This window comes from Leiobunum rupestre, chromosome 7 (assembly GCF_980474605.1).
Source record: "Leiobunum rupestre chromosome 7, qqLeiRupe1.1.hap1, whole genome shotgun sequence".
Taxonomy (NCBI): Eukaryota; Metazoa; Arthropoda; class Arachnida; order Opiliones; family Sclerosomatidae; genus Leiobunum; species Leiobunum rupestre.
This window is the reverse complement of record NC_143390.1, coordinates 22,733,191-22,760,453: the sequence shown is the minus strand read 5'-3', so window position 1 is coordinate 22,760,453 and position 27,263 is coordinate 22,733,191. Positions and strand designations below refer to the sequence as shown.

At 37.4% G+C, this 27,263-nt stretch overlaps 2 protein-coding genes across 5 annotated transcripts; both read right to left on the bottom strand.

The window, feature by feature from the left end:
• Positions 1-1,014: 1,014 nt before the first annotated feature.
• On the bottom strand, positions 1,015-10,887 carry LOC149935193 (prolyl 4-hydroxylase subunit alpha-2-like). 4 transcript variants are annotated; one of them, XM_090153178.1, is made up of 12 exons: positions 10,443-10,887; positions 10,218-10,372; positions 9,967-10,161; positions 9,728-9,897; positions 9,608-9,644; positions 9,418-9,548; positions 9,181-9,354; positions 8,664-8,734; positions 8,416-8,608; positions 7,726-7,782; positions 7,501-7,666; positions 1,015-1,327 (listed from the first exon to the last, which is right to left on the bottom strand). In XM_090153178.1, the coding sequence occupies exons 1-12, from the start codon at positions 10,616-10,618 to the stop codon at positions 1,251-1,253; spliced, it is 1,602 nt and encodes a 533-aa protein (XP_090009304.1). In that variant the 5' UTR covers positions 10,619-10,887; the 3' UTR covers positions 1,015-1,250. The 4 variants fall into 4 exon arrangements, with proteins under 4 accessions (XP_090009304.1, XP_090009305.1, XP_090009306.1 ...); XM_090153179.1 differs by lacking the exon at positions 1,015-1,327 and adding an exon at positions 4,733-5,060 and having other exon boundaries at positions 10,443-10,886; XM_090153180.1 differs by lacking the exon at positions 1,015-1,327 and adding an exon at positions 6,415-6,837 and having other exon boundaries at positions 10,443-10,886.
• Positions 10,888-13,710: 2,823 nt separating this feature from the next.
• LOC149935192 (uncharacterized) lies at positions 13,711-20,177 on the bottom strand. Its single transcript, XM_090153556.1, has 8 exons — positions 20,116-20,177; positions 18,167-18,276; positions 15,135-15,225; positions 14,910-15,074; positions 14,730-14,836; positions 14,427-14,673; positions 14,065-14,366; positions 13,711-14,008 (listed from the first exon to the last, which is right to left on the bottom strand). The coding sequence occupies exons 1-8, from the start codon at positions 20,167-20,169 to the stop codon at positions 13,711-13,713; spliced, it is 1,374 nt and encodes a 457-aa protein (XP_090009682.1). The 5' UTR covers positions 20,170-20,177.
• Between the last annotated feature and the right edge of the window lie 7,086 nt (positions 20,178-27,263).

Here is a 27,263-nt window from a genome sequence, read left to right as displayed (position 1 = left end):
GCCGTACGATCCCAATTGGTTTACAGTCATAGAAATCTTATACTCCTACCTAGAATGCTCTGGTCTACGGGAGAACCTGACACCAAGTCATTTTGTAGCAACGACTAATGATTGTATAGTCTTTGCTTAAGCTTCAGCCAATCAGCGGCCATTCATTGACTACGGCAAGCCGCTAGCGCCATAACATGGCGGCAGTAGCGGCGCTAAGGTTTTTTCACAGGTGGGCTAATTATTTTGTGGCCCCTAAGAATTTTGTGGCCCTTAGCGGGAACCTTGTATTGACCATATTTCGAAAAAGTGGTGAAATCGAAAAAACCCAAAATTTTCCAGGAAGCGAGAAGAGCAAGGTCGTTTTATTGTTGCGGCTCTCGTCGCGTTTTCTGGACCCCCTACTGACCTTGTATCTGACCTGAAGGAGACACGTGCATGCCTGGGATATTTCCCTAAATTCCCATAAGCCCCTTTCTTTTCAACTTTATCTCAATTACCGCTACCTTCCTCCCGAATCTATATGTTTATGGTCTACTAACTTTTTGAGTAAACCAATTGATTTTGAAAGATTTTTTCCAGAAAAACGTTTCTTCGCAATAAAACAAATTTATATTTTCATATTCATAAATTAAAATATATGGAATCTTAATTATGAATATGTGGCCCTTTTAATATAAATATGTGGCCCCTCTCAGAAAAGCAGGGGGGCTAAAGCCCACTTCAGCCCACCCTTAGCGCCGCTACTGCATGGCGGTTAAAAATAGTAGAAGCTCAGACGATTTTTACAGGATCCATCCGATCCAAGCTCGCAGAATTCCCATCGGTTTTTGCTGGAATTTTTTCACATGAATCACTTCATCTCTGCTTCAACGTTTTTGGATTTTTATTTAACTAGGGCGTCACAAAACCCCAAAGGGTATTTTTGACAAAAACCTGAGCGGAACGAGCTAGCGACAATATAAATAATTCAAATATTGAACACACATTTAAAGAAATTAAGGTAATAACTTTTATTTTAATGCCTCTCCAGTTCTTTTTTTTTGAAAGCTAGCCCGGTCTTACTATTGACTTTCAAAAGTCGTTCTACGTTAAATCCGGGATCGAAAATTATGCCGTCCAATGTTTTTACGCGCTAAACGGCAACGTATGCCATGCCGAGAGCGAATTCGTTGGGTCCGATATCAACAACTGCTTGCTCAAGTGTTAAGCCCTGGGAACGATGAATGCTGATTGCGTAAGCAAGTTGCAGTGGGAATTGCTTACGAGTACAAGTGGCCGCCCCCAAGGGGCTGATCACTTGGCGTAATCGGTGTACAATCCTGTAGCTTTGACTGCACTAAAATGATTACGTAAGTTAATACAGATTTAACACTACCAAAGGCTGTACTCATTTTTATATTTATGTAATCGGTGTACAGATTTTCAGAGAGTGGTTAGCCCCTCGGCCGCCCCCTTTTTAAACGAAACGGTGACTGGTGGGATCGGTATCAGATTGTTGTATAACGACGGACCTGAGTATGTTGGAAAATTAACAAGCACACAAGTGGCAACTCGTTTAAATACTCGCGAGAATCGGTGGAAATATAGATAATGTCAATGATTTTGCCTATAGTACCATTGCCAGTTTCCTTATCTCTCAATAAAAAAACCCTCGAAGGGATTCCCCTCAGTCAGAGCCCCCATCCCCCTCCACTTCTCTACAAAACGTTCCCGTACAACTCACTCCTATCCCCGCTGAGCGCCCCCCCCTCTACCCTCTCGCTCTCTCTCTCTCTCTCTCTCGCAACCCGTGGCTCATACCATTCCTCTTTCTCTTCCACCCCCCTCCTTTGAAACTTACTAACGGACGACCGTTCCTATCCCCGTCTAGCACCCCCTACCCTCTCACTTTCTCTCTCTCTCTCTCTCGCAACCCGTGGCTCATACCATGCCTCTTTATCTTGCGTCCCCCCCCCTCCTTTGAAACTTACTAACGGACGGACGGACAAAACTTTCCCATTGAACTCGCGTCCCCCCCTCTTATTTGAAACTTACTAACGGACGGACGGACGGACAAAACTTTCCCATTGAACTCGCTGCTAAGAGAGCTACGCTCGCTTCGCTCAATAATAGTGGAAAGATTTTTTTAACTTTTTGTTTTGTTTTATATTTACTTATTATAAGGAATATTTAAATGCCATTGTGATGAAGATAAATAAGATTTCGTTTAGGTTCGCTTTGAAAATATTTAAGCCTAGGCCTGACATGGGCCTAACTTTTAAGTAAAGAAACAGTCTACCATGTTTAAAAACTACATTAAACTCGATCACAGCCCCCTGCACGCGCTCCCGTGAGCGCGTGCAGGGGGCCGTGACTCGATTGACGTGGGCCAATCAAATGCGGGTTCTTAAGGTGACGTAATCTAAAATCGAATTACTATTTTCAGTAACTCAAACTAGATGGCAACGAGTCGTGGCCGTAATAACTCTTTTAATCGTGATTGGCTGATAATGACGAAACCTCCGAAAATGTAATTGGCCCATTTTGTATTTATACGGAATCATACTATGTTATAAGATTTCTATGGTTACAGTGCCCTCAAGAGATATAAACGGCAAATCGTGACTATGGAACCAGTCATGGGCCAAACGCTATGGTAGTGTCAGCAAACAATCCCCTCAACATTCCATTGCTATAACTAAAATGCAGGACTAGACATGTCTTAGACAAGCAGGCACATCCGTAACCAACGAACATGAAAGGACAGCATGATGAAGCTTCAGCTTAGCCCGCTGGAAAGTACCCCCCCCCAATAGGAAGTGCTATATAGGTAATTATGTTACTTATCTTATACTAGCTTTAATGCCCGGCTTCGCCCGTGGTTTTAGTTTTAATGAATTAGATCTGATTTGTACGGAAGAAAGGTAAACGCTGTAGCAAAAACGTAACACACGTAACACGCATAGCAAAAAGTCCCTAACGACTTAAAAATCCCAAATAAACATCCCCTTCTACGAAGTCCCTTTCTTTCACTCTAACTTCCCTTCTACGAATTTCACACTAACCCGTTAAAAAAGTTTAAAGGCCGGGACGAGCGCAAGGAACTCAAGCGTTGAAAACAAACCGGGCGAGGTTTTCAAACAAATAACGGCGCGACCACGCGACATTTAAAAAAAAAACAAGTTGGCCCAGGCCGTAATATTAGTTCCACATCAGTGTATTCGAGTGGGCAAACCCATACACCCTTAGTAGACACAGGTAGGCAAACTAATACAAAAACTGTTGAGGCTACGTGATTTCTTATCGTTGGACAGAGCAGATATTTAATATGGATTATTAACAACTGCATAAATCATATTATTGAAAGAATGTATTTATGTACTAAGAATATGGCAAGACGGAGATTCTGTCCCCATGGTCGCATACTTTTCAGCTTAAGGGCCTCTAGCCAAAGTGCTAGCCCATTGAACTTAAAGGCCGAGACCAGAGATTTCATTTTCTCGTGCGCGAATTTAGACCCCCACAAAATTGAGTGACAGCGTCGACAGCTTTACCGACGGCTCTGACTGTTTTTGAATAGAATATATACAATGAGCATCAAAAAAGAGGTAAGCTACAATACATGGAATTGTCCAGATGGTCACTCCAGCTGTCAGAGCTGTCACTTAAGTTGTCAGAAATGTTAAGCAGTTGTCACTCGTCAAAAAATTAAGTTCAGGATAAGAGGGGTGGAAATTCGCTCTGGTCTCGGTCTTTAACATGTTTGATTCTAGCAAAGCAGACCTTTGCAACACGCCCTAAGTTCGATTGCTTTGGATTTTTTGGTCTCACTCTTTCAAGTAGACGCTAGCGTAGACGATCCAATCTTTTACTTTTATTGTTCTATGAGACCAAATTGTTTTTTCGATCACTCTCCCTTTAAGGGGGTTGGTCGGAGGGGGCGGAAATTAACGGCACTGCGTGCGCGTCAAAGAGCTCTATCGAATGAGACCAACTTGTTTTTTTCGGTCACTTTCCCTTTAAGGGGGTTGTTCGGAGGGGGCAGAAATTAACGGCACTGCGTGCACGTCAAAGAGCTCTATCGAATGAGACCAACTTGTTTTTTTTCGGTCACTTTCCCTTTAAGGGGGTTGTTCGGAGGGGGCGGAAATTAACGGCACTGCGTGCGCGTCAAAGAGCTCTATCGAATGAGACCAACTTGTTTTTTTTCGGTCACTTTCCCTGTAAGGGGGTTGTTCGGAGGGGGCGGAAATTAACGGCACTGCGTGCGCATCAAAGAGCTCTATCGAATGAGACCAACTTGTTTTTTTCGGTCACTTTCCCTTTAAGGGGGTTGTTCGGGGGGGGGGGCAGAAATTAACGGCACTACGTGCGCGTCAAAGAGCTTTATCGAATGAGACCAACTTGTTTTTTTCGGTCACTTTCCCTTTAAGGGGGTTGTTGGGATGGGGCGGCAATTAACGGCAGTGCGTGCGCGTCAAAGAGTTCTATCGAATGGGACCAAATCTCTGGACCAACTATACAAACTATACAAGTTCTTCAAGAAGGCGATAATATTATTTTGTGCCACATATAAACGACTTCGATAAGAAAGTGTCACACTTATTTATTACTTCTGACCATACACGGTTTCGATAAGAAAGTGCCACACTTATTTATTACTTCTGACCATACACGGTTTCGATAAGAAAGTGCCACACTTATTTATTACTTCTGACCATACACGGTTTCGATAAGAAAGTGCCACACTTATTTGTTACTTCTGACCACACACGGTTTCGATAAGAAAGTGCCACACTTTTTTATTACTTCTGACCATACACGGTTTCGATAAGGGGGTCGAAATTAGGCGGGGGGAGGCGAAGTTTGAGGTTAACTTGACCCTAAAACGCCGTAAATATACGTAAAAAAACCCGGAAAAAGGAACGAGAATTGCGACAACTTAACTTGACAATCCCACCCCGCGTTGCAAGGAAAGACTAGATGTTCATAGTAGATTTGTACAGAGTGGTGTGGCGTGGTTGGTAGAGCGTCGGGTTTTGGAGATTATGCGGCCCGCAGCTATCGGTGTTCCAGTCTCGGTGAGGCCACTAATATAAATTATATTAATTTTAATAAATTATTTTTCGCAGCTCCATTTACCGTGTCGTCGCTTTTCCACAACAAACAAACAAACAACAACACTTAACGACAATACGTCCATAGCAATAGTCCCACTTCGATATATATATATCTCGATGTGGAACTAAAAATTGATCCGAATAATAAATACGGGAAGCAAAGGGGTGGAAGTCGAGACAAAAAATTTGGAGCCAGATAAGGGAAGCAAAGGGGTGGAAGTCCAAAGTCGAGTAAAATAATGAAATTGAATTAGATTAATAACCATCTCAGGTATTTGGAATTAGGCGCGTTTAGTTGGAAATCAGGTCCTGAACATAGAGTTAAAATTTCAAAGCTCTAGAGTAGGGATGCACCGATATGGGTACAGCCGATATATCGGCCGGCCGATATATCGGCCTAGGATAGCCGATATATCGGCCGATATTAACAAAGTTACCTATCACAATATTATGCTTTTTTGTTTACTCTCGTAACCACCTGTTAAAAAATGATATGATCTATGGCTTTTGGAGTCGAAAAACCACTTATGATTCCTGACCGTTTTGGACGCGAATAATTATTTCCTACAACAGCGATCAACTGGCCTTTTTAAAAGGAAATGTAAGGTTGTGGCAATAAATGTTTTCCATTAATTAGTTAGTTGAGTATCGCCTTTTTTTAAAGTTTTTCCTGAAAATATTTTTCTAATACCAGAAGTATCGGCTAATATCGGCCTCGCTTAAGCCGATATTGGCCGATACCGATATTTGTAAAATTAGCCGATATATCGGCCGATATATCGGTTACCGATATATCGGTGCATCCCTACTCTAGAGATAACCGTTTTCGAGTTTTTAGGAACATGAACTAAATAAATGAAAGGACAAACTTTAAGATTTATAGTTATAGATGAGTATAGCATGCATATAAATTTGAGTTAGTCTCAGCTGTTGGTAATCACGACATCTGTTTAAAGTTTATTGTTTTAAACCACAAAAATTACTGATAGTTATGTGTGGTGTGATGTAGAATCGAAATCATATTCAAAAAAGATTAGCTCGTCTAGTGAGAAAAAGCTCATTATCAAGCGCTGGACTTGCATCTCGGCAGGGTTCACTATGACGACAAGGCAAAGAACGAGTATTTTATGACTTCAGTATTAAGTCCTCCAAAACTGTTTCTTTCCAGAAATGTCTCAATAAAAATTAAAAACACGAAAGATTAAGAGACACACTTATGTGTAAAATTATAAACTTATGTTTAAACGATGTAAAATCACATTTTATATTCTTTAACTTTATGAAGTTATTGCGATAAGAAACTTAACTATATACTTAACTTTATACCATAAGTGTATAATATAGCTACATAAGTGTGACACTTCCTATTCTTCACATGCAAAAGTTTTACTGAGAGCTATTCACAAGACAGACTGCATTACGGGCTTCGTCGCCGTTTTGCGTCCGCTCGCTAACGCGTCACACATAGCTTTTGACAGCGCCTCGCTAGGGGGAGATTTTCTTCTTGTGATGACGTCACTCCGTTACAAGCTCAGTAAAATATTCCCCAGAGTGACAAACTTGTGGAACAGTATTATAGACTTAGGGTTTGACTTATTTTCAAAAGGGCCAAAGTGGATGCCCAAGCACGTCCCTATGTTATGCCCGCGAGTACCGCTAGAGTGCGTCGATGCTTGTTATTTTTACTTTTTTCCCGGGCCGGACCGTCCCTGTTGTTAATTAGTCCATGGTTAACCACTTCAGAAATCTGGTGTACAAAATATGTAGAAATAGAAAAGAAATACGAAGAAATATTGGGAAATACAAAGAAAAGAAATGGAAATCAGAAATATGGTGTATATTATGTTTCGAAGTTATTAGCTTCTCGCTTCCCCTTGTACAAATATCAAAAGTGGGTGAATGAAAGTTATCGGATCTCGAAATTTCGTCTACGATACGAGCATAGACTAAGAAAGGTTTAACCTTTCTTAGTCTATGATACGAGAGTCATTCTTAGTTTCCTCTAGCGCGTCATAATGTTAGTTTTTAACACTTGTAAAAAAATTTGATTGAGCTAATGATGGGAAGCGCTCCATTACTAGCGCTAGTGAACAGAGAAATAGGAACCATTTTCCGAAATGAAGTGTAGAATTAATGAAAGTGCCGCTTAAATCTATCCGATAACTTGAATTTATGCATACTTCGGAAAATCTGATATGATATTCACGAAATTTAAACAGGAAACAAAAATTTGGTAAAATTTTTTAATTAAAATACTATAACGTTAATAAATATTCATGAGGATCTAAACCGCACTTCTTTAGGAACATTTGCTGTTTACTTCTGAACCATTTGTTGGTGACTTGATAAATTGACATACGGTTAGATAAACGCAGCAGCAGCGGGGAATATCAAAATATATATTACTTACCCCACTTGGTGCCATAAAGAACTGGACAAGCACCGTGGTAAGTGAGAGGATCTCCTTGTCCGTCGGCCTTCAAGTTCCACCAGAAAACAGCCGACCCTTTTTTGGGCCAAACAGAAACGCCTATGTTAGGAAACGCGGTAGCTCCACCAGCTTGAACATCAGTAAGCTTAGGAAAAAAGGGACTTTAGAGACTTTAAATAAAAGAGGAAATCGAGAATTACTCACGTAATACATGAGGGTTCCAATTCGGTCTCCTACTATTTCGTCATCTTCTCTGTTTATCTGTTACAATGATTGCAATTAGCCTTTTCTCTTTGCATAAAGCTACGTAGTGGCCAGTGGCGTAGCTGAGAACTCAGAGGCCCTCCGCAAAAATCTCAACGGGGCCCCACTTTCCAATTTTTTTTATGGTGAACAGAGCCCCCGAAGCTCGGGGCCCCTCCGCGCCGCGGGCCTTGCGGACCATCAGCTACGCCACTGGTAGTGGCAAACGCGAGAAGCGGCTTGATTTTCGTCTGCTAGCAGACTCTTTGTGTTTTATAACTTGGCTCTCAGACCACTTAGTTGGTCTAAGTGTAAACTAAAAAGGGCTAATTGCACCAAGAATGAATTAATGAGATACCTAAGAATATAGAACTGCAGATATTTTAACACCCTCGCGTACTTTGAAACGAAAGTTCGCCAGCTTTCTATTTTTTGTGACCCTCTTTCGCACAGATTATCACTATCTACGGGCACGTTCGACAACATTCTGATATATACTAGATTATTTATCTGAAAATCCGCAACGTCATAACAACTAAGCCCCTCCCATCCTAGCGACTGACGCTAGACTACCTAATGCAGTTTGATATACATGGTTGCAATGAATACATTCATGGTTTCAGTTGTTTTACAGTTGTGTTGTATTCTTACCGCAAATGTACCGTCTGTATTTGCAACTTGAACGTAATCGTGATGGGGGATATAATGGCCGCCGATCCCGTAATTCGTCACCTGGAACATTTCTGAGCCTCCGGCTCCTTCGTTGGCATCCAAACCGAGAATCATTTCGGCTTTCTTATTTATTCTTTCCAAGACCGTATGTTGTTGGGTTTCTAACCAGGCACTGAAAATGACACGACTTTTACTTACCGCTTCCATCGTCCCTTTTTATATCTCACTTGTTGCTAGTTCTTCCCAAAGAAGATTTAAATGCGCCGTCGTCCTCCCCGTAATGCAACGATCTAAATAACTAAAACAGGGAGTTCGCCAAAGTTTCGCAAAAGCGAAAGTATATAGCATATATCTTAGCTTTAATTAATTTGTTAATGCTATTCGTTTGAAGCTGTATATACCTTCGCAGGCTGACTATGATTTTTCAAAGCCGGGTTTGGATCATGCGTTTTCAAAATGTGTTGTACATGACTCTCTTAAACTATTAAATCGGGTAAACATGGTTAAAAAATACGTAAATATCCCTAAGCATTTAAATTTCTGCATTTTTGTCGTTAGTCGGAGTAATACCAGTAAATGCTAAGTCGCGATGATGTGTACACCTCCGCGGTTTGGGTAAAAATAGTTCCTTTGGGAATCTGCGTCAAGCATGCGAAAGTACATGTTTCATTTTTATATCCTAGATGGATCTTCCTGGTAAAACCAATAGTGTTATCTAAGAGCAAAATGAAGACCCAAGCTCACATTTGGGGATGCTAATTCTTGGAGAGTGGAAATTTCCTTGTCGTTTATGATGTCGTAGATGACGACTAAGAATGGGATATTGGATACCACTTCCAGTTTCAAAGGCTGCAGCCAGAAGAACGGGTGATGGCCTATGAAGTGATGGCAACTTAAATTGGCGTCCCAGGACAAAGGCTATAGTGTAAACGATAAAACTGTTTTTTCTTTTGGAGATCGGTAATTTTTCAGTTATCTTACCCGCAGTCTCTCTCCCCTGCACAACCTCTTAAATTGTTCAGTTTGTAAATGCCAATCGTAATCTTCTTCGTATAGCTGCGGGACGAAGTTCTCGCTCGATACCATATCCGTCATCATTCCATCCTCGTCATCTGAACCGGTACGTAAAAGATGTCAAATACTGAATGAGTAATCCAACTGAAAACCTTACTTTCCGAATTCTCTTGAATTTGGTCTTGCCTTTGAATCTTAATCAACGGGGAATGTGTAATCAAAATATTGTTGCTCATTTTATTTATTCGGGAGGTGACGGAAACAAAGATAGGATTACCAATTGGTTGACTTCAACGACGTACGCCTGCGCTTCTTCGGCTGGCAAAGGGCCGACTAAATCCATATTGTCCATATGCGTCCTATTCATTGACATCTCGAACCAAACCAGCGCTTTTTCGAACTGCTTGTGATTTACCATATGTTGACCCATAAGCAAGCAGTCCCTAGCTTTTAAAACCAATTCGATGAATGTAGCTTATACCAATATTTGAACCACCAATAGGGTCACGCGATTACCGGTTAACTGAAGAATATTATTGCCGTTGGGTGTGAAATCAAAAACGTCGTTTTTGAAGGTTCCGTTAGCGAGAGCTCCGGGATTTAGATGGTAAGTGTGTTGCAACCGAAGCAATCCCTGAGCGGCACCTTGCAAATCTTCATCCAGTGGTAACAGCTTCTCTTTCCGCATGTTGTCCAAGGTGAAAGCTAAATCTACGGGTGAATTAAATACATCAATAATTAAAACAAGACTGGTATCCCATTCTTACATTGACCAGAATCGCTTTTTAGGATGGCTCGTACGTCATAGAGATCAGCCGAGGTTCTTTTAAGCAGTAAGTAATTATCCACCGGGTTTTGCACCCTTTCGTCGTCGTTCATTTCGTCGCCATTCCGATATATTTCGTGATATCGGTCAACATACCTGTCAGATGTATTCAAATACCACGTTACATTTTGAAGAATTGGCGAGTTACGATTCGGGTAAAGCGTACTTTTGAAGGAAGGCTATGTTATTCTTGGCTTCGTCGATGTAATTCGTTAACAACTCAATCACCTTCTTCTCCGCTTGTAACAAACCGAGTGTCGCGCTTGTAGATGTAAAAAAGTCTTGACATTTAGCTTCGTATAATACAAACGTAAACAAAAGAGTATATATATGAATTCTCATTTTGCTCGTACGTTTGGTACCAAAGAAAAAATATATTTCCCTCAGCTTTTGAGATTTTCAAATCGTTATATTAATTTCCCTCGTGTCTCTTCTTCGCACGTTTCACCTCAGCTTGATTTTGAATTCTTATTACCGTTATTACAGATAATACCACTAGACGATAAGAAACAATTGTCTATTATTCTAAGCAGTACCTTTTTCATCAAAAATTTAGCAGTCTTTATTGCGCAAGATTACTCTTTCGTTTGCGCGATTAAATTCAGACTCGAAAGAAAGAGTGACTTATGCAAAACAAAAAGGCAAAAACCAGCCGAATGAGAAAACGCAAAAAAGCGATAAGATAAAGTTAGATTTATAACTGTGGAATTGTGAAATACGTGCCAAAATAAGAAAATCTGCTTTCCGCGGGAACAGTTTTCCATTCAACGCACGGTGGTTTTTGATGGCCGGTTGGTACGTTTTTCATAGCACCGTTACAAACCCGGATTTAGCTAAATGTTTTAGAATAGTTTATAGTTGTCGTTTATATTAATGGTGCCTCTGAATATTCTAATGTATGAAACTAGTCGAAATATTATCATATAATTTCAGCTGCACTTTGTTCAAATATTAAAAGCGCTGGATTTGGAAATCGTATACTGGTTACATTAATTATCAAGATTTATTTTCGAGACACGAAGATGGTTTGCGATTACCCGGTTTTTGGGTTAAAATGAGTTTTGCTTGTGTGAGTTTAATTTTCGACTTTTTTTTAAATATAAATTTTGTAAGAATAATTTTAATTCATTAGTGCGAAGAATACATCATTGTTTTATTTTTTGACTTTATTCCAATGGCATGGTACGAAAGAGTACAATTTTGGAGGCTACAATGGCTTACCCGTGCTTTCCTGTAACTCACGAACTGTATATTGTGAATTTGTGGGAAAACAATATTGCCATACAAAAGAAATTGTGAAAACTCACTGTGTGAATCAAATATTAAATCTTATTCACAGAGCCTCTGACTGGTTGGAACCTATGTCCGTTCGCGCATACTTTATTCCCCAAACTTACTTACAATAATCTCGCCTGTGACGGGGAAGCACGGTCTGGACCAAGGGTTCAGTTTAGCATTTTCAAATTAAAGGGGCACACCCGTTTATTAGTTCCACATCGAGATATATATATATATATATATACAATTCAATTCAATTCAATATATATATATATATATACAATTCAATTCAATTCAATATATATATATATACAATTCAATTCAATTCAATATATATATATATATATATATATATATATATATATATATATATATATACAATTCAATTCAATTCAATATATATATATATATATATATATACAATTCAATTCAATTCAATTCAATATATATATATATATATATATATATATATATATATATATATATATATATATACAATTCAATTCAATTCAATATATATATATATATATATATATATATATATATATATATATATATATATATATATATATATATATATATATATATATATATCGAGTGGCCATATTGCTATGACCGAACTGTAGTTGTAGTTTGATGCCGCGACATCATAGAATATTTTTTCGAACTAGACTCGGCGGGTTTCGATATCCGCTCTTGTATTGTTAGTACAAATCGTTGTCACTAGGTGACGCCACTCTCCCAGCATCTTGTTTGTATGTTTTCTCGAGTTATGTATACACTAAAAAATTATGATCCCGCACTTGCCAAGCGGCTATCATTAAAGCAAGTCACATTCTTAATTATCGTCTCTTACTACTAGATTGAATACTATAGTTAAGTTAACCATAGATAGTTAAAGTAACAATACAGCCCTCTCCGCGCGAGAGACGGAAAGCTAACGCTCACCGCTGCTCACGGTCGAAGAGATAAAAATCATTTGGTTTTGGAACTCCCACTGGTCCTCTTATCTCCGTTGGTTTCTCAATGAATTTGCGCGAAACCGCTATAGAGGGCATCGTTGCCAGACGTTCCTGTCGATAGTATTGAACCAAGTGGTTTTCGGCCGTACAATGTTTTGAAATTAATTTTCATTATATTCTGCGACTCTATCATAGCCTAAGATGCAAGGACAATCAATATATATAAGTACGCCTTTAAATATAAATGACTGCAACTCTTTCCCGGTTCGGAGGCACTGGCGTTGGCTCGCGAGCGATGGTATAGTTAGTTCGTCCGTCTTTGCTACTTTATTTCCAAAAACAGGTACCTCAAAAAATTCGGTTTAAGTAAAAAATAATGTCAATAACCCAATAGGCGAAACTATAAGTCCAGGGGGACTGAAAAGATGGTAGTCACGTGACTTTGTGGAAAACTGCTGCGCCATCTATCCTAAGAAATATGAACTATTATTCATTTTATTTTGCTAATGGCGGTTTAAATTTTGATTGATTCATCTAAATTATTTTATTATTATTATTATTATTTAAAACATCTTGTAATAGAAAAGTGTAAGTTAATTATCTGTCTGCAGTATCTGAAAGGAATAATTTTTTTCTTTACCGTCGCACGGCCAACTATGAACACGAGTTACCGAATCAAAGTTGGCTGTGATATGGTAGTCACGTGATTTTCGTTAAGACGAAATTTACTTTATAATTTCGCCTATTAACGCGTTCGCGTGTCGTTACCTTATTTCTAAAACCAGGTATTTAAAACAATTCAGTTTGGGTAATGATCATTTAAATTTAAACGGCTCGTAACTTTGGTTTCTTGATTTCTCAGCGACCACTGAGGCAACAAATTTGAATGATACGTCCATTAATGGGGTAAGAAAAATTCTCAGAGGTACGATACCCGTTTGGGACCTTGATTTCTTAGGGACCACTGAGGTGACACATATGAACAATACGTCTATTAATAGGGCATGAAAAACTCTCAGAGGCGTGATACCACTTTGAGCCCTCAAGGGCCCGTAATTTTGGGTCCTTGATTTCTCAGCAACCGCTGAGTTCATAAATATAAACGATACGTCCATTTATGGGTGATTAAATTTTATCACAATTGCGAAATGGGAGGAAGCACTTATTTTTCATTCAGATTGTCCAAAAGTCGGTTTAATATTTTAAGTTATCAGTTATTTTGGATATTCGAACTATTACACGATGTCGCTCGATCTTACGGTGTCGTGTTCTGAAAATTTTGCTGAAGAAACTGTACGTTTTTTCCGCAAAGAAAGCAGACGCAGACACTAAGATGCAAACCATCCAAGTGATCACTGGACCCGCAAAATCGCTCCAAGTAAGCTTATTGTACATTTTTTGAGCCTGACCGTCTCCGAGACATTCACCGAAATTGTCTCGCGTTGGAGGATAAATGTAGGCGGATAATCCCATATCAACCAGTCGTTGAAGCCTGCGAATTGAATTTATCATGATATTTGATAAGAGGGGAAATGAAACGAGGCGTACCTATTGTTGACTCGAGTAACAAAATCGCCGGGGAATCCCTTACGAAAGCCCAAAGCATTGACGGTATAGGCGTAAGGTTCGGTTATCCTAAAGTCACACTTGTTTTTGTTTAAAAAAATTGGCCATTTGTCCAATAGCAGTTTGAAGTTGAGCAAGTTCGAGCCGAAGGCGGCTTTCCCTTCGTCGATGGAACGCAAAACCTGGGGATTCTCGAAGATTTTCTTCGGTTTTAAAATACCCATCGGATTTTGCTTCGATACGAGACGTCGATATACTTCCTGAAAATACATTCCTCGAGTGCTCTAGAGCGGAAGAAAGACAATTGTGTTTTACTGAAAAAAGTTGAACCTTAATTAAAAGACCTTAATTATATCAAGGTCTACTTGACCGGCTTTGATAACGGGCCACACTTCCGGGAAATCAATAAAATCATCGATTGATTCGATAAATCTTTCGTGTAAGTGAACGCTCATTTTGCACACCATTAAGCCGCTGAAGAGAACTCGGAATAGAAAACACGCTATCATCCACATTGACCAAATCAAGCGTCGATGGGAAGTCATTTGCCACACATATTCTCGCGTGTCTGGAAAAGTAACAAATTGGCACCTGAAAAACCGAAACATGTCGTTGTAATTTAGCAGTACTTTGGCCTAGCAAAGAACTCAGTAGGATCCAACAATTGCTCGCTGTAGTCGCCCACTTCGAGGCTTCGGATCGTCGATTCATTAAAGCGAGGATTAGCACCAGGATTTCGAAGAGTATGAAGAAACTAACGAAGATCTATTTGAACGTATACGTTTATTAAAGTCTATTTATGACGTTGAGAATTGCTGTATAAATACTTCGATTTCAAAAGCCAGTAAGTAGCTGAAATATGATGTCGCCACTGTTTTCTGTTTATGACCGACCAGGAACATTCTTTGGAAGCCAACGAAAGTCGAAGTGAAGTCCAGAACTTCCGATCTCTCCAGAGTAACAGCCACCGTTCCCAAGTAGAAATCACACTCCTATCCACGAATCTAGTTAGTTCTTGATCAAAGTGTTTACAAGAGTGTTTTAGACTTAACATTTCGATGAACGAGGCCCATGGCACCAGTCCACTTGCCATCCGCCAACTTCATACCAGCCTGTCTGTCTTCTGGTTCCATTAGGTTATAGCTATACGTACCGTAAAAATATAAGCTTATATACAGCGTGCTAACTAAAAACTATACAAATTTATTTGACTATGAATTTGAAACTTTCGGAACACATAGATCGGAAATTTCCATTACTTTAAAATTTAATTCGAGAACCATTAGAGATACAAAGTTGGTTTCAATTAGAAATGTGTTCCCCTTCACATTTTAGATATAAAAACTTTGATACTTCCTTATTTGACCAATAACAAGTCGAAAGAATTTAGAACAAAACATGAAGGTCGTGATGAAAATAATGTACCAGAAACCAGGTTGAATGGCTAATCCCTTGAAAAATACTCATCAAAATTTTCTAGACATATTTGCAAACTCGGATGACCTTTAACTCATTAAGGTCATTCAATGTTTATCTCAAGAACCAATGGATTTAGAGAAATGGTTCCAATTTAAAAGGTTTTCATCGTGGTGTTTTGCATCGGGTTAAAGACATTCAGTTCAATTTAAATTTAAATTGGAACAATTTCTCTAAATCCATTGGTTCTCGAGATAAACTTTGAATGACCTTGAACCATGAGTTGAATGTCCGAGTGTCTAGCAAATTTTGATACTCTAGCATGAGTATTTTTCGAGTTCATCACGACCTTTCTGTTTTTGTCTAAATTCCCTAGACTTGCTATTGGTAAAATTATGTGATATCGAAGCTATTTAGACCTAAAATGAAACGGGGAACACTTTTCTAATTGAAACCAACTTTGTATCTCTAATGGTTCTCTAAATCACATTTTGAGTTATTGGCCATGTATCGTTTTTTAGTTAGAACCCTGTATTAAGGTTCCAAGTAAGTGAGTCAGTTGCCTATCTTTCACGTGTTACCTTTCACAGATACTTCTAGAATAAAGGATCGCCTCGTGTGTTTGCATCGCCATAGCGGCTTATCGTTTTGGGCATGACGTTCATTTTACGTCACTCCACACAGCTATCTGACTAACTGACACACTTATAGAGTACAATTAAAAAATACGATTTGCTAATAGAAACCAAAAATTGATCTCGCTAACAGGACACAAAAGAAACTAACAAACACGGAAAATACCTTTACATTTCCCGTATTTTTTAATAACCCAAGGCTAAAAATTATATTTAACTTTATACATGTATATATATTATATACATATATTATCCTTAGTATTAACTCTTTCACTTTTTATCGTTAAATTATTTGTGTTGGGATTTATCCACGGCAACAACAAAATGGTGGCTATGATAAACCAAATTTAGAACGCAGGGACGTTTTACGATTGACGTGAATCAGTTTTGTATGCCGCATTTCACAAAACAAGAAAGCCATAAAATTTACTGATATCAGCAGCTAAACTTGGTTAAATTTTAATTCATGCACTGTCCTGTAATGGCTGAAAAGGGTGAAACAGGTCTATAGTTGGAATTTATTTCTAATGTTTCTCCTTTGGTATTTCCCAATGTATTCTAAATACCAAAGGCTTATAGCACATCTCTTACGAAATATATTTTAATAATTATTCGTATTGATATATTTAAAGCTATAATTTGGACTCTATAAGGTAATTCGGTTAAATTTTATTTAAATTTTTAATGTCTTATGACGTTTCTGGCATGTTAAAAATTCAACAGTAGGAAAGTTGGAAGAACCAAAATGGCCTTCAAGATGGAAGGGACATATCGGCATTTGAAAATTCTTAAAACATTATCCATTACAGTTATCCTGTACCTTACCCCGGACTAAAATTGTCGTTTCCTCAAAGTATCCCTCAACTTGGGGGTGGCGTGGGGGATGAACCGGATTTGGCTACAATACCCGACTTGTTTCTCCACTCGGTTTTCGTCCTTTTAAAAATTCTATGACGTAAGTTGTTCATGTACCCAAAGTAATTCTGCATTTGCAACAATTTTTCAAAAGGTGGCTCTCTAATTGAGAAAACAATAAAATCTTCCTTGGACAACGAAAGTTCATTTATGTCAAAATTACACGAGTGCTATTTCCAAAGTACGCTAAAAATTTCTAAGAATCAAATCAAAACTTCTGGTAAAATTTTTATTATAACACGGGAATTTATAATTGTGCAAAGAGTTCGGATTTAAAATGTTATATTTTTCTAATAATGATTTCAAAGATCTGACTGTTGAAATGTTTGATACTTTTTCTAAGTATCAATAAAACTTGACATTAAAACTATATTGTGCCAAGATTCATGTTTATATTTTACATAAACTACATAGATAAACATTATTTATATTATTTTGTTTAAAAAATATATCTCTCATATTTTATTCATTAAAGTTTAAAAATATGGAATCTTGAAATAACCCATTTATATTATGGGTCTATAAATTCTTTAAAGACAGACAATTCTAAAATAAATATAAGCCATCTTTCTCGCCCGTCCGCTCGAGTAACTGGAACCCAGCGTAAGTTCTGAATGCGCCCCCGTTGGATGAAACCAAAATAAATGTAACAGAACTATTCAAAAACTTATACTGAGTAGAGTAGGAACACAAATCCACAATCAATAATCCAAAACCAAATGGAATTAAATTTTCTGAAATTTAATCTTTTTTAAAGTAATAAAAATAAAATATTATAAAAAAACCAATAGAAGCTGCAGCAGTCCATTAAATTAAAATTACTTGACTTAAATCGAGCTAAAGTGAATACTCCAGAATTTTTTTCTTTGCCAACTCAAGTTCAAATTGCCAACTCAAGTTCAAATTGCCAAGTTTGCCAACTCTGATAAAATGTTGGGAGGGTGCGATGCCCCCCCAAACCCCCCAAAGCTTCGCCCCTGAATCCAGTTATACATTTGTATTGTATGATGTATTTCAACATGGTTTATATAAATTATCATGTCTTCTAATAGTGATAATTTTTTATCGAAGCCAAAACCTTTGCGTGTAATACTTCAAATATCAAAAATAAAACTTACGAAAAGCTCAAATGAGAAGAAAGAGACGTTAAAATGAACGCCAGCGGACCAGCGATTCGCAAAGCGTCGTTGTCAATGTTTCGTTGTACGACAACAAGAAAGGGGACGTTCTATAAAATAAACACGCAACAATTTGATCATTACATAAAGTTTATTTAGATGGTCAGAATCATTAAGAAACTAAAAATAAATAAAATAATGGTTTTGGTCTTAATCTATCGCAAATACCGAATTAAGGCTACACTAAGCCAAATATAGTCAGCGGGTATGTTTTATGCTTGATGATGATAATTAGTTTCGTATACCGCCTTTCACAAATTATTGAATCGACATCTAAAATTGTGTACTATAAGAATATCGATTCGTTTTTGAAGGTATGGAGACCAAACACTCGTGTTCATACGTATTTATCTCCATGAACGTCACCTGGTAGTTATTCTTCCAGTCAAAAGACAAACTATTTGCTTATTCTCAGTAGCTGAAGCATAGTGTATCCTTTATACAGGGTGGGTGTTTGAAATTGATCGATTCAAGCGTTTTTCGCAAAAACTATGTCTTGTAGAAGTACCAAATTTTCAGTAGGTATTGAATGACTAGTAATCCCTTTAAATTGTAATTACTTTTCACCGGTAGGTTGCATACAAAAAGTTTCAATGAGAAAGTGAAAGAGCAGACTCTAAAAGGTTAGAATAACCTTCGTTTGGTTAAACTCCGTGTATTTTTCACTGAAATATGATATCATGTGGAAAAACAAGTTGGTCATAGCCTCGTAGGAGGCAATATAATCAAGATTTAAAGCCCTTTAATTGAGCACTTAAAAATGCAGAGGTCACTAAAGGAAAACTACCAATATTGAGGTTTATGTAACAGTTGGCATGAGTATTTTGTAATGATCGTAAAATGTAAGATTGTATTCCCTTAAAATGAATCTTCAGAATCAAGGACCCGGGCAACAGGAACCCAAAGAGTGCCGATTTCGGGGCTGAGGAAAGGGCAGGGCCGGATTAACCAATAGGCCGAATAGGCCTGGGCCTAGGGCACCAAGCCTACAAGGGGCACCAAGAGGGTTCGCAAAAATAAAAGTACAAAACATTATTCCTTTGCTTTTCACAAAATATTTTCCGGAGTAATTTTATTAAATGCGTCCACCCCTGTGAACCAAAAACGTTTGATTGTCACATTCTCTGACGGACTGCCGTCTAGCCCCTGACGACATACTAAATCTGGTAGCAAAATGAATTTTCCTTCGATTTCTCAATTATAAATTGAGGAAGCGCCTAGCTCGCTATTGAAAGGGGGCACCAAAATTAACTTGGGCCTAGGGCTCCATAAAGTCTTAATCCGACCATGGGAAAGGGGAATGGTAACTAATCTTAAGCTCTCTAATTAAAAGAAATAGGGATTAAAGTGAAAAATCGTCTGCTAACACGCATTACGAGTTGCTTTTAACGCAACTAGCGCCAATAAACCCATGCTTATGTTAAACATAATAATTCTTTGATCTACCTGAAATATTTCACTTTATCTCGAAATTGGCCACTTTTCTAGGTTGTTGCGAGCAACTTTAGAAAAAGTCTCCGCCCCCTCTCCCCAAAATTGATAATTTTGTCATTCGCAACGGTCCAAATTAAGTGAAACAACAGCACTAAGCCTATTAAAGGACCAAATAAGATTTTTGGAACTTACAGCATTGACTACTCTAATTAGTCCATTATTAAAGCCCCGAAGAGGGAAGATGAAGTCTGTACAAATTATTGGGCCCCGGGATATACTACAGCCTGGGGATAGACCCTTCGCCTAATATTATCCATGGAAACATTGTGTCAAGTAACGTAATCACGGCTCTGGGAACTGAATTTAGAGATCAGGAGACCCTAATCTGGGCCAGTTTGTAGATATTCCGTTAGATTAAACGAAAGCAAAGCGGGCCCAAGCAAGCCAAAACTCACTTCTTTGATGGTTATTCGGAGATGAGACACGTTGAAGAAGTTAGAGGCTCCCATGATTTCGCCTGCTTAAATAGATTCAATAAAACTGGCGCCTTAAAATTAATTTATATGCGCTCTTTGGTCATTTCTATTCATAACTGCGTGGCGTGGCGTGTACCGCACGCGGGACTTCCTAGCGGCTATTAGGCGGAAAACGCTTGTCTTAGAACGATCTGCGAAAATATTGATTTTCACAATAAAAACTCCGAAGGGTTAAGCCACTCTTTTTGTAATACCAAATAATTTCCAGTTCTTGGAGATAATATCGCGTCTATAAAATATTTCTTTTGAGAGAAGTACGTATGTAAAAACGTTAAATGTATCCAGGACCGACAAAAGAGGGGGCAGCCGGTATAAATTTAAACAAACGATCTCCCGGATTTCTCTCCGAAAAAGTGCAGTAGAAACGTCTCTCTTTGCGGCCCGTAATTTATATTTTACGATCCTTACAAGTGACGAGCCTTACAAATGACGAGCCTGACAAGTGACGTGCCTGACAATATAGCATTGTGCCGCTAGAAAAAAAAACAAAGTAAATAAACAAAATGAGAATAAACTAAACTCTTCCACAAAAAAAGGATATGTTTTACCTCAAATATTTTTTTTTAGCTTCAGATGATTTCCGCCTTAAATCGAATTTAAACTACCCCTAAAAATGCTTTAAAGATAAAATATTTAAAAATATTTTTAAATACAAGATTTTATTTTGTTAAAATTGTCAGATAACAAGTTGGCAAGCCAAAATATACCTCTCCTCGGAAGAATTGTCCCTAGTGGTATTAATTTCTCGAGATAACCCTTAAAGATATATCTCCGCAATTTAGAGTTATTTGTTAAAAATGTTATCCCAGTTCTATCCCGCCCGGTATAAAATTTTTATTATAATTAAAATAATTGAGACGAAACGATCAATTTTAATTTATTCAGAATGTCATAAGTTAAGTAGTTACAACAGTGAGTTAGACGTACTATAACAAAGCACAATTGAATTAAACCCTTTTTACAGTACAAGTTTATCAGTTGAATATAATACGAAGCAAATTTTAATGAAAGAAATATCTACAGAGGGTATTATAACGACCGTTCGCTTTTTGGTTTATAATTTTAACGGAATCGGGCCGATTTTAATTAAACGATAGTTTATCGAAATTTTGTTAAAAGAATATTCCCTAAGGCCGCGCGATAAATTTACGAGAATAATTTCCCGTCGCCGTTATATCGAAAATTTATTTGATTCGGGATTGCCAGAACTGTAATGTTGTGGGCGAGTGATTAGAAAATATCGTAAATTATACTGAGTAATTTTAACTAAATTCAAACTACCTAACTATAAACTCTGTCTAAATTAACAGCTGAGAGCTGTTCTCTACTAATTACTTCCAATCTACTTAATTACCCTCACAGGTTGAGTTGATAATTTCAAGGGTATGATTAGGTTATTCCAATTCAAAAAATAATAACAATCAATTTTATCTTACAGCTGACTTGAGTTAGTTCACAATTACTTTAACACTTTCAGTCTTAAACACGCACTGTTCATACACTTAAGTCCATTCACTCACGTTCCAAACGCGAAACACAATTTAACTCTTTTCTTGACCGAAGACCGAACATACTAATTAAAACCGCAAAGTTACCTTATAACTTTTGACCGACACCAGGACCCCGTCCTGTAGTAGTTCGTCTGACAGCCAAGAACTAAGAAAGACGATTTCTTCTATATTGACGGCAACGGCTTTATATACCTTTATTTTGTGTTTTTTTTGACCCGTCGAGATTTGACTAAAGTTCGAAAAATTGAAGAGATTAAATTTTTTACCCGGTTTAATTGATAGTTCCCCACACGGTGGCGCTATATTATTACTTTGATATAGTTTCCGCGGGAGTTTTGAATAATTATCCTTTTTCTAAGCGTTATTAAAATGTAATAATGAACTACTTTTTGTGTTTTAACGAAATTTTGTTAAGATACTAAGACGAATACCGTGTACAACTGGTGGAAACCCTGCCATTGGACGTTGAGAGGTTGCATAACACTCAGCACTCGCTCCGTCCCAAAGTCATTAAGAAGAATTTGGAGAGAAAACGCCCATACATACACAACAGACTCAACATCCACAACCATCATAACACAAACTCAACACCCACAACCGTTATAACACGAACTCAACATCCACAACAATCATAACACAAACTCAACACCCACAACATTCGCAACACGGGTTATCCTACATAAAAAGATAGGCCTATATAATACTAATTAAGAGAAATTGATAGAGGTAAAAACTACAAAAATTTAGTATTATTCAAATTTATTATTACATAGTATTAATTGCGCAATGCAAAAACTGTACTGCGCTTTGCATTTTCGGAAATGAACTGATTCAACAATTTTTCCAAATATTTTGACGCGTGATTTCATGTAGCTATTAAAATTCATATAGCTACGTGTAACGATGTTTGAAGGATCTGAGTACTAATATTTAAACTCAATTATATAGAAAGGTAGAGACAACGTTATAAAACGTAGTACTGACAACTGTGGGTACTTTTACTACCCCAATTTGAGGTAGAAGACTTCATTCCTTAAAATTAGGCACCGATTATTTAAATTACAATTATTTAAAAAATAAATGGAGACTTTATGGCTTTGGTGTCAAATAAGCAGTTTAGGGAGAATCAGTTATTTATTTTTTGAACACTTACATTAGAGCCCACTACTAACCAAATAATCAACTCAATATCATATATGTAATATACATTTAGTATCGTTTACCTTCTAAAATTTTTAGTGTATGTATATGCACTTATAATTCCTACTTCACAACGGGAGGTAGCTAATAACTATTTTATATAAATGTTTGATACAAAGAGACTAATGACGACAAACATTAACGTTTAAATACACTTATGAAAATTATGCTTTTGTCATTTTATGTATTTTTAAATTTTGATTTTGATGATTTACTTTAATCTATTTCAATCGGGGCAGTGCCGCGTGCATAGTTTTCAACAGCACCGATATTTAAAGCGTGAGACAAAGATAGTGTTGTATTTAACTTCCGCATCACTTCCCGATAGAAGTCAGTCTTTACCGTATTTTCAGAAATAGAAAGGGGATGGACGCGAAGGAAATGAAAAGACTTGTCAAAGGTCTATGCTTAAGTTGTGATTTGCCCTTTTGGGAAGACTGCATTTTACTATTCACGCTTGTCTCATTAGAATTAAAAACTAATATTTAATCACCTATTTTACAAATTTACTTCTGCAGTTTTTATACTGAATGAATTAACTTAATCAAGGAGGGGATAGGAAAAATACGTAGTCCCTGGAAAATTGTGGAAAGCTAGCTATTCTGTGACAATGGCCGTGGCTCTATCCCCATCGTACCGACTTTGATGACATCAATTCCGGGTGGGTAAAATACCTACCCGGAATTTCCCGGGTGGGTACTTCTACCGACCATACCCACATTATCCGCCGGCCCTGAACATAACAATAACGAAATATCCGGTGAGCGTTGACGAAAAAAGACCAACCAAACCGAACTATATTGACGGCAACGGCTTTATATACCTTTATTTTGTGTTTTTTTTGACCCGTCGAGATTTGACTAAAGTTCGAAAAATTGAAGAGATAATATTTTTTACCCGGTTTAATTGATAGTTCCCCACACGGTGGCGCTATATTATTACTTTGATATAGTTTCCGCGGGAGTTTTGAATAATTATCCTTTTTCTAAGCCTTATTAAAATGTAATAATGAACTCCTTTTTGTGTTTTAACGAAATTTGGTTAAGAATTTTACAAAATTTTAAAGCAAAAAAAAAAAAAACCCGTACCAAAGAATAAACAAACAAAGTTCAATAAACAATATATACAGATATTGTATTAATCCGTTTAGTAAAAAACCCGCCTTATCATAATTGTTCCTTTACTTTAACATTTTCCCTAGGGAAATCTATGGCTCGGCGGTGAACTATGCGCATTGTTACAATGCCACCCAAGTTCAATTCCTGATCACGATCAAATTTTACATTAAAGTACTAAAATATTTCATTAATTATAAGATTAATATAATTTATAAATATTTCATTAAATATAAGATAAATATAATTTATAAATATTTAAAATGATGTAGAATAAATTATAGTACCTAACGTTATAACTTTGTAAAGGACATTCGCCAAAGCTGTTTTTTAGAAAAACCCCTTATATTAACAAGCGTTGGTGGCTGAGTTGTTAGAGTACATCTCTTGCACGAGGCAAACCCGGGTTCGATTCCCGGCCAGCGTCAAAAAATCGCAAATTGATACTAAGACGAATACCGTGTACAACTGGTGGAAACCCTGCCATTGGACGTTGAGAGGTTGCATAACACTCAGCACTCGCTCCGTCCCAAAGTCATTAAGAAGAATTTTGAGAGAAAACGCCCATACATACACAACAGACTCAACATCCACATCCATCATAACACAAACTCAACACCCACAACCGTTATAACACGAACTCAACATCCACAACAATCATAACACAAACTCAACACCTACAACATTTGCAACACGAACTCAACTTCACGACCTACACATTAACATAACAATAACGAAATATCCGGTGAACGTTGACGAAAAAAGACTAACGAAACCAAACCCAACCGCAAATCAATCCGTTAACGCTCACTGTCACACGGTGGTTTTGCCAACCCTTCGAGAAACTGCGAACGCAGAAATTTCGAGAAACTGCGTACGCAATGATTACCCTTTGCCCCTGACAGACAGACAGACCCACCCACCGACAGATAGACAGACACGGTGATTGTATGTATAACCCCTCCCAGGGGACAAAGTCCCCTAGGAGAGGTAAAAATATAAAAATAAAATATATGTAGTTTTTATTGTATAATAAACGCCAGGCGGGATAATTGTGGTCTTCCACGTTTTCGCTTCTCTCCCATTGGAATGGTTTTGGCAATTTCTGGAACTTTTAGAAGCACTATTCCATTCGTCATTATGCATTTCGACAAACGAGTCTGATACAATTTGAAAGAATGAAACTCTCCAATTTAAGCTCTTTTTGGTTTTAAATACGTATTAATATATTGTTCTTTTAGAGCTGTTGCACCACAAGATTGAATAATTTTTTTTAACGTTCCGAAGGTACGAGTCCTAATTTTAGCTTGTTTAATCCAATTGTAGGACACCGTCATAATTTTTAAATCATAGGATGGTTGTAGTTGAAATAATTGGCAATTTACTGTTAATACGTCACGCTCAAAAGACCATCCGTTAGTGATTTCAAAAGCTACTTGTAAGAATCTTCCGAGTGGGTGTCTTTCGCGGAATGTTCCAAGGTCTTTAATCCATCTATTTGTTGCTTCCCAACAATTATTAGTACTTGGACTACATAAATCGACACCTTCATACCACCCAGTATACTTTGTCAGATAATGGTCCCTGAAATAATGAACAAAGTGTTCTGTTGAGTCATTTGAAGACCACTTTTTTAACCAAAGCTTCGAAGCCATTGTAAATTCTTCGGGTGACTTGCTCAACTGTTGAATTAAAATATCGGGGCTAATTTCGTGTCGATCTTCCATAGAAGCGATTAATTTTTTTATCTACATTTCGTATTACGTGTGCCCAACAAGTCACTCTATTCGGTTTGAGTCTATTTGATCGATTCCCAAATGATCGAACGGGTCCCATTTGATCGAATTTCCATTTGATCAAATTGCATTTGATCGAATGGCATTTGATCGAACGAAATTTGATCGAAAGCTACTGTAGGGTAAAACTACTAGTTTTTGGGAGTAAATCGAAAAGGCAACATCTAGTCAGAATGAGATACAGTAGACTCTATGAATAATAATTATTTCTTTAAACTGTACTAAAGAAAAATAATATACAGAAAAAAACCTGAGCGCAGTGACGTAGAAAACAAAATATTATCTCGGACATAATTAATAGAAAGACCTAATTTTTAGCAATAGAAGGGCCGTGAACGTGGTCAGACCCCTCGTATACAACGGTGCATACGTGCCTACGGCGCGCGTACATCAACCTAACCTAACATGACCCTATTTATATATATCAAAAACAACGGGCCGTTATCGTCGATGTCATAAAAAATTCCATCATATAGTGTATAAAGTAAAAATCTCTTCATCTTTGTTTCTTAATACAGTTAAAGCAATGAATTATTCCATCATTATTCCTTCTGCACTTAAGCAATGAATTATTCCATCATTATTCCTTCTGCACTTCATATTGACATTCGGTAAAATAAAAACATACCAACTGGTACTATAAATACTTTTGAATTCGATCAAATAGTATTCGATCATTTGAAGGTTCGATCTTATGAAACCAATGACAAATGGGATTCGATCAGTGGTGTAACGACAAAATTTGGGCTCCCCCGCAGGATATCAAAAGGGCCCTTTAAAAAAAAACAATTTTTTTTATTTACCCCATTTTTACAAGTTCTCTGAAAATATTGGGGATATGTGCCAGATTTCTACATTTTTACCAATAGTTAAAGCATATTTTTTTAATTATTTAAAAATTTAAATAAATTAAAAAATCAATACTTAAAACGAAAGGGCCCCTTATTTTGTGAAAATGTCATGCCCCCCCCCCCCCCGCGGTCGCGGGGTCTGCGGGTCCTTAGTTACGCCACTAAATTCGATCAAATGGAATTTCGATCAATTGCAACGTATAATGATCGACTGTCGATCACATATTTTTCGATCAAAGGGACCAACACCCTCTATTCTTGTCATTTCCAAGCACAAAAGAAAGTGTTTTAGGTTCAAAGTTAGGTACTGCACTTTTAATTGATAATAAAAGGAATGTGTAGTCAACTTCAGTTTCACCATACACTGAGAGAAAATTATGCTGTCGAATTTACAGGTATATTTTGGACCCACGGGTGTCCATGTCGTTACTGTAGATTGAACTGGATCATTTCGTGAAATTTATGTACATAAACAAAATGTAGATTTTACATTTAAAAGTTTACGGTAGAGGTTTTTGTTGTTACAAGACAATATGTAAACATAACAGTAGGTAACTCTATACATTTTACATACACTATAGTACAGTTTCTAGC

Bases quoted from the DNA above. Each gene is read 5' to 3' on its own strand.
- LOC149935193 (XM_090153177.1), bottom strand. From the start codon at position 10,618: ATGAGAATTCATATATATACTCTTTTGTTTACGTTTGTATTATACGAA. The intron at 9,645-9,727 runs GTAATCCTATCT...CCGTTGATTAAG, and splicing joins TCGTTGAAGTCAACCAATTG to ATTCAAAGGCAAGACCAAAT. The intron at 7,667-7,725 runs GTGAGTAATTCT...TTTTTTCCTAAG, and splicing joins TTGGAACCCTCATGTATTAC to CTTACTGATGTTCAAGCTGG.
- LOC149935192 (XM_090153556.1), bottom strand. From the start codon at position 20,169: ATGGGAGCCTCTAACTTCTTCAACGTGTCTCATCTCCGAATAACCATC. The intron at 14,837-14,909 runs GTATTTATACAG...GATCTTCGTTAG, and splicing joins TACTGGCTTTTGAAATCGAA to TTTCTTCATACTCTTCGAAA. The intron at 14,367-14,426 runs GTCTTTTAATTA...CTTCCGCTCTAG, and splicing joins TAGACCTTGATATAATTAAG to AGCACTCGAGGAATGTATTT.